The sequence below is a fragment of the Neovison vison genome, chromosome 7 (genome assembly GCF_020171115.1).
Source record: "Neovison vison isolate M4711 chromosome 7, ASM_NN_V1, whole genome shotgun sequence".
Taxonomy (NCBI): domain Eukaryota; kingdom Metazoa; phylum Chordata; class Mammalia; order Carnivora; family Mustelidae; genus Neogale; species Neogale vison.
In genome coordinates this window covers 55,123,693-55,131,059 of record NC_058097.1, presented here as the reverse complement: position 1 = coordinate 55,131,059, position 7,367 = coordinate 55,123,693, and the positions used below count along the sequence as shown (strand labels likewise).

General features: G+C 58.7%; 1 protein-coding gene across 1 annotated transcript; it reads left to right on the top strand.

The window, feature by feature from the left end:
- Window positions 1-5,794: 5,794 nt before the first annotated feature.
- Window positions 5,795-7,189, top strand: LOC122913913 (interferon-inducible GTPase 5). The gene has a single exon (XM_044260557.1). The coding sequence runs from the start codon at window positions 5,795-5,797 to the stop codon at window positions 7,187-7,189; it is 1,395 nt and encodes a 464-aa protein (XP_044116492.1).
- The last annotated feature ends 178 nt before the right edge of the window (window positions 7,190-7,367 follow it).

Here is a 7,367-nt window from a genome sequence, read left to right as displayed (position 1 = left end):
GTGCTCCTCTCATGACACTCTTCAAAAGGCCTTCAATGCTTTTGATGAAAGAAACAGGTAGCAGGTATATACATCCTCAGTGTGGTCTATCATGAGATCTGGGCCCTGATTGCCTCTCAGACCTCATCTCCTAGCACTCTCTCCTTGGGTCACTCTGTCCCAACCACACCAGCCACTGGGATTCTCCCCCAGACACACAAGACTCAGTTATGCCTCAGGACCTTTGCATATCCATGCCCTCTGTCTGGGCATGTCTTCCCCCTGATGTCCACATGGCTTGTTTCCTTACTTCATTCAGACCTTGGCTCAAAGAGAATATCACTTTCTCAGGCCTTCCTGCACCACTCTTTTGAAAATAGAACACTTCCTCCCCCAAGTCACTTGGCTATTTGGTGGCCTAAAACAATGCTTGATTTCCCACAAGTCTGTCCCACAAGTGGGAAATTCTAAGCTCAGCTGGCTCTTCTGTTTCCATGTGATAGCAGCTGGGGTGGTTCTTGTGGCTGCATTCATTTGGAAGTCAGTGGGGGCCCGAATGTGGTGGGTGGCTTCTGTCTTTCCATGGGATCTCTCCAGCTGGGTAGGAGGACCTCTACTTGGTAGGTCACTTTCTGAGAAAGAGAAAGCAGAAGGCGCCACCTCTTAAGCCTAAGCTTGCAAGTCTCAGCAAGTCCCTTCAGCTATATGTCATCAATCAGAGCAAGTTACAAGACCAGCCCAGGTTCAAGGGGAGAGGCCAGAGACTCCCACTCTTAGTGGGAAGAGTGGCATGCACCACCCAACGTTTGCGGCCGTAGTTACAGGCAACTGACTTGATCCTTGCTTTCTTGTTCTTTTTTCTTCCCACTATTGATACTACCTTATTTTGGTTTATTATCTTTATCTTTCAAAAAAAATATAAGCTCCACGAGAGTAGGGGCGGTCTGTATGTCTGTGCCTACAACTGTGTCTAGCCAGTACATGCTGGAAGGAAGGAAGGAAGGAAGGAAGTCAGTCAGTCAGTCAGTCCTTGGGGACCAACTTCCGGTTTCCTCAGGACTATGGTGACTGGAGACAAGGTGAAGACCACATGTGTCGACGTTCCTAGGGAATTGCTTTAGGCTTTTGAAGAGACACGGGGAGGACAGGGAGGGAAGGAGGTTTGGGAGCAGTCAGGAGAAATGGGAAGAAGAAGAGGAGGCAAAGGACTGGGAGTTCTGTTAGGGAGGCAGGGCCTGGCACAAAGCAGGTGTTCAGGAAGTGTGTGTTCTGTGAATGAACTTCCTCCAAGAAGCCCTCCCTGACTCCACCCTCTCCAGCGCTGGGTCAGGCATCCCCTTGGTTCTCACACTCATCCGGGGACTCCAACCCTACTTTACCCCTGTGGGTTGTCACTGTCAGGGGAGGGTTTGATCTCCCTCACCGGACTCCTGTGAGTCCTATGCTGGGTTCCGAACATCAACCAACAGGTCCTCGGTGCTCAGCAAGCATATGCCTGGCAGACACAGAGTGGACACTCAGGAATCACCTTCATTGATTCTAAGACGCACTCCCCCTGCCCTGCCCCCACGTTTTGACAATTCTGAAATCAGGAAGAGTCACCGGGCATGGCACCTAACAGTCACCGTGGGCCAGGCAGCCATTGTGACGTAGCCATCACTGCCTGAGGTGATAATGAGCTGCTTTTAATAGCATCGTTCCTGCTCCTGATGGCATGGGAGGGCGTGGTGTGTGGGAAAGCAGGGGTGTCCTCTGCTCAGAGGCAGGAGTGATCCAACAGCGTCAGACTCTGTGGTTAGCAACAGCTTAGCCAATTTATTTCCCTTGTATCTTCCTAGTAAGATACACCCACAAAGTGATGCACAATAAAAAAAAAAATCGGTACTTTCTACGTTAGTCTACAAAGAGTAAGTGTAAAATAAAAATTTTAAGTGACAAGGAAACATCGTGTCAGACTTGTATTGGCAGCAATTTGTCCCCTTGTTAGGGGAATGGAAAACGGCGCGGCTGACACCCAGTGACACCTTCGATCTGATTATACAGGGAACCCGTGGAAAGAAGGAATGAATAAATGCGTTCATCTCATTTGTCTCCGTCTTCCTCTCGATTCCAGTCTCAGCTCCTGGGTTTTATGTCTGTCTGGGGATGACAGGTGGGAGAACAGAATTCTAGTTCCAGTTAAATGAGCTACCTCATCTGACGGGCTTCCCACGGCGCCTGGCACTTTGGAAACACCCAGTCCGTGGGTGCTCTGCCTCGTGTGTGGCTGTGTCAGCCGCCCACAGCAGCCTGTGGGGCCTATAAGGGCAGGGATGAGTTTGAGTCTCACCTCTGGACCAGTACAGGGACTTGGCTATTAGGTCTCAGCAGATGTTCGTGGAATGACCAAATAACCGTGTGAATTATAGGGTAAATGGGAACTCTCTGTCGAATCAGGGCCTTTGCACCAGCTGGTCCCTTGGCCAGGGAGGCAACTCCCTATCACGCCTCATGTCGGGCTCACAGATCTCAGCTCAGCTGCCCTCTCTTCCAGGAAGCCCTCCCTGACCCCCAGGCGGGATCAGGTCTCCCCTTGGTGTTCCCACAGCCCTCTGGAGTCCTCCGTCACAGTGCTGGGTCGTCACTGTCTGCAGATGGATGAGACTCCCACGTGGGAGAGAGCCCAGGGCGATCTTGGTCACTGCTGCCCAGGCTAGTGTGATGAATGAGCAGGAATGAGAAGGCTTGGCAGACAGGCTGCAGCCTCTCCCTGGTGGGCACCCTCAGGAATGGGTAGCGGCGCCCCTGGCAGCATGCCAGCCTGCATCGGAGGCATTTCGGCAGGTGTCCGGCTTTGTCTTGGCAGGGCCGAGAACAATCTTCCTTCCCTCTGACCTGGAGCCCCTGAGGGCAGAGCCTGGGGCTGAGCACTTCCGGGGCGCTGGCTCGTGGCTGGCTGGGGTCTGGGGATCCAGAGCGGGGGCCGAACGAATGAGGCCCGTGAAGCGGGAGGTGGGCTCCCAGGGCCACGGCCCGTGTGTGTCGTCCATGTGTATTGGAGTCTCCCATGGCCGCAGGGCTGTGTGTGCCTGAACGTGTGTGGCTGCACGTCGCCTGACTGCCGCTTTCCTGTAATAACTGTATTGGAGGATCTGGGTCTCTGCTCTCCCCCTTGGGCTGGTGCGCGTATCTGTGAATTTAGGGAAGAATCCAGGTCTGTGTGCTTGGTGTCTGGGAACGTCCGCAAATATTTTTTAATCTCTTGACCTCCAGCTCCTTCCCTGTGCTTCCGTCCCATCCCGTGGCTCTATACCTTCTGGTCCCCTCCGTAACCGGTGCCTCTGACCAGTCCTCCCCCGGCTCTCTCTGAGGTGGAGACTGGTCCATTCTGTCTTCCTGCTGGCCTCTCCCTCTACTTTTTCTAGGGGAGTCTCTTTCCCCAACCCCAACTCTGCCTTGTCCCGGGGCTGTTGCCTCAGCCTCGCTTCTCATTCATGTTGCTCCCTACTTCCACCTCACCATTTGTCACAGTGCTGCCACCTTCAGTGATTGAGAGGAAGCAGAGGAGGCAGAGGGACCGAGGGGACCGGGATGTCACACTAGATTGGGCACAGAGCTGGGATTTGGACGGGCTGGGCTGGGCAGGAGAGGATGTTAACGTGCGGGGCAAGGGGAGGCCTGGACACTGGATAGTGAACAGAGCTGTGGCACTGCATTAGTCCTGGCCAGGACCCAGCAGAGCCATGCTGGCAGTGACCTTGTGGGTGTTGCAGACCTGGCCTGTCCCCGCAGCCAGCACTGGCGAAGCTAAGCCAGCAGCCTCAGAGTACGCACACCGTGGGACAGTAGGTGAGTAGATGGTGTGGAGAAGAGAGCGTGAACGGCTTTTTGGGCAACAGTCCCCTGAAAGGAGAAGAAATAGAGGGTGGGTGGTGAGCGGGGTCAGGCCCTTGGATATCAGGTGGCAGAGCTGGGACTGGGTCCTATGGGTGATGGAGAGCACAGGTGGGTGGTGAACATCTTGGTGTTACCTAGATCTCTCTAGGTCCCTTGTTGGGGGAGGACTGAGGGCCCAATGTGACCAAGAGGGGGGTCCGCAGGAGCAGCTGGGGGAGGGGGTCCCTGCCCCAGAGTGGGACCCCGCCCCCTGACATCACTGTCACATTATTGCGCTAGGGTTGGCTGACCAATAAGCTGCTGCTTGCTCTTATAATGGGTCCTAGCAACGGGTCTGACCTTGGGCTAACAGGAGAGGAGACCCCACCAGCGGGGCAAGTGTGAGGGGAGAGGGAGAGCCTGCAGGGCGGGTGAGTCTGGCTGGGCCCTGTGGATGAAGGGAGGTGGGACTGCCAGGACCAACCCGAGCTCCCTGGCTGCCTGGCCCTGGCTGCTGGGACTTGCCCCGCACCTGCTTTCCTCTCCTTGGGCCATATCCTTCCATGGCCCAGGGGGACAGGGTGCAGGGAGAGTGGGCATAGCACGGGAGAAATGTCCCTATCTGGGATGGGGGTGCAGAGCTGGCGGGAATAATGTAATAAGGACAAATTTCTGTGGGGGGTAGACAGGGACAGCCAGGAGGCAAAGAGGGAGGCAAAGACATGTAGCCGAACGGAGAGCTTCAGAGGGATGAGGGAGCCCAGGGAAATAAGGCTGGGCCTCCGTGCAGGGACCTCACTTGTGTGGTCTGAGCGCCTCGGTCCCTCTGTCTGATGGGGACAGTGATCTCTAGTGTGAGCTTACCCTGGCCACCGGGGCAGGGCTGGGTGTTTAAGGAGAAGGACTCCCAGTGTCTGGGCATCTCCTCATGCCAGGCTCCGTCCATCAGCTGAACCCCAGGACACTGCCTAGGACCAGACGGGTGAGCTCACGACCCTCACAGGCCGCCTTAGCCCCGTGAGATAGCAAGGGTGTCTTCCGCGTGTCTTCCGCGGGGCACTCGAAGTCTCACAGCTTGAAGTCACCCAGCTAGGAATGCTAACCAGGCTGAGAATGCCTACTGCCTGCTGTGAGCCACGCACAGTTTCAAACGCTTTCTATGTATCAACTCGCTTAATTCTCGAAGACCCGAGGAGAGGTTTGCTATTAGCCACAGTGACTGGCTTCATCTTACAGATGAGGGGAAGGAGATGGAATGTTTCAAGTCACTCAGCCTGTACGTAAGGGAGCCAGGATTTGAGCCTGGTTCTGGCTCCAGGGTCGGGGTCCCCCTCAGCACCCCTTCCCACTGCCCCCGATGGCAGCAGGGGCAGGAGCCGAGTGTGCTCAGCCTGGGCCCAGGGGCTGGGCTTCCACCCTTTCCTTTGGAGGCCTGGCTACCACATTCGTGCAGCCTGGTGCCCAGTGAAAGCACAGGCCCCTGGCTCAAGTATCCGTAAGAATTTCAGTCAGCGTCAGCAGAGCGTTAAGCTGAGAGCTGAGCCTTCCAAGCCTGGGGCTCTGTGTGACCGCCTGGGTCACAAGCGGCCATCAGGCCCTTTCCCTGAAGACTCCCGCGCACCGCAGGAGGCACTCGCTATGCCTTTTACACAGAGGAACAGGCTCAGAGAGGTGCCTCGCTCTGCCCCAGGTCACATAACAAGTCAGAAGCAGGGATGGGATGTGAGCCTAGGCCTGTGAGACCCCAAAGCCCCCCACCTCGTGCCAGATCTGTACCCGGGTTTTTTGAGAAGGGGTGGGCCAGAGGGACTGCCCTTATGTCCTTGGTGTCTCTCTCTCTCCCTACCCGGCACCAAGGCCCAGAAGAAGTGAACGGCTCCCTTCTACCCCTGCAGACGCTGAGGACCACGCGTCCCGTGACTCTCCCCCAGCTCCCGTGCCCTCCGAACCGCTGGTCACCATGGCTACTTCGAAGTTGCCTACAGTGCCCGGGGAGGAGGAGACCACCATCCTCATGGCCAAGGAAGAGCTGGAGGCCCTGCGCACGGCCTTCGAGTCAGGCGACCTCCCGCAGGCGGCCTCTCGCCTCCGGGAGCTGCTGGCCTCCTCGGAGAGCATCCGCCTGGAGGTGGGAGTCACAGGCGAGTCGGGCGCTGGCAAGTCCTCCCTCATCAACGCCCTCCGCGGCCTGGGCGCCGAGGACCCCGGTGCGGCCCTCACAGGCGTCGTGGAGACCACAATGCAGCCCTCGCCCTACCCACACCCCCAATTTCCCGACGTGACCCTGTGGGACCTGCCGGGGGCCGGCTCTCCAGGCTGCCCGGCCGACAAGTACCTGAAGCAGGTGGACTTCGGCCGCTACGACTTCTTCCTGCTGGTGTCCCCCCGCCGCTGCGGGGCCGTGGAGACACGCCTGGCCTCGGAGATCCTGCGCCAGGGCAAGAAGTTCTACTTCGTGCGCACCAAGGTGGACGAGGACCTGGCGGCCACACGCACCCAGCGGCCGTCGGGCTTCAGCGAGGCGGCCACCCTGCAGGAGATCCGGGACCACTGCGCCGAGCGGCTGCGGGCGGCCGGCGTGAGCGACCCCCGCATCTTCCTCGTGTCCAACCTGTCGCCGGCCCGCTACGACTTCCCGCTGCTCATGTCCACCTGGGAGCACGACCTGCCGGCCCACCGGCGCCACGCCGGCCTGCTCTCGCTGCCCGACATCTCGCTGGAGGCCCTGCAGAAGAAGAAGGACATGCTCCAGGAGCAAGTGCTCAAGACGGCCCTGGTGTCGGGCGTCATCCAGGCCCTGCCCGTGCCCGGGCTGGCGGCCGCCTACGACGACGCCCTGCTCATCCGCTCGCTGCGCGGCTACCACCGCAGCTTCGGCCTGGATGAAGACTCGCTGGCCAAGCTGGCCGAGCAGGTGGGCAAGCAGGCGGGGGACCTGCGCTCGGTCATCCGCTCCCCACTGGCCAATGAGGTGTCGCCAGAAACGGTCCTGCGGCTCTACTCGCAGTCGTCCGACGGCGCCATGCGGGTGGCCCGCGCCTTCGAGAGGGGCATCCCCGTGTTCGGCACCCTGGTGGCCGGCGGCATCAGCTTTGGCACCGTCTACACCATGCTCCAGGGCTGCCTCAACGAGATGGCTGAGGACGCCCAGCGGGTCCGCATCAAGGCCCTGGAGGAGGACGAGCCGCCGTCTGAGGTCAGCCTGGAGGCTGCCGGGGACAATGGCGTGGAGAAGCGGGGTTCCGGGGAGGGGGGCTGTGAGGAAGCCCCGCTCTCCACCCGCCGGAAGCTTGGCCTCCTCCTCAAGTATATTCTGGACAGCTGGAAGAAGCGGGACTTGTCGGAAGAGAAGTGAACATGAGGACCCACCCCCTGCCTCACCCACAGACCAAGCCTTAACAAAACCAGCTTAACAAAGCCTGTGTGCTGGAAATGTGTGCGCCGAGGGCCTGAGCTTGTCACTGGGGCGGGGGTGGGGCCGCAGAGGGGCCCCGGGAGGCCTGTGGGACACACTGAACCGGGATGGGACTTGC

What these genes read in the sequence shown, in the direction of transcription:
- LOC122913913 (XM_044260557.1), top strand. Translation starts at nt 5,795, where the DNA reads ATGGCTACTTCGAAGTTGCCTACAGTGCCCGGGGAGGAGGAGACCACC.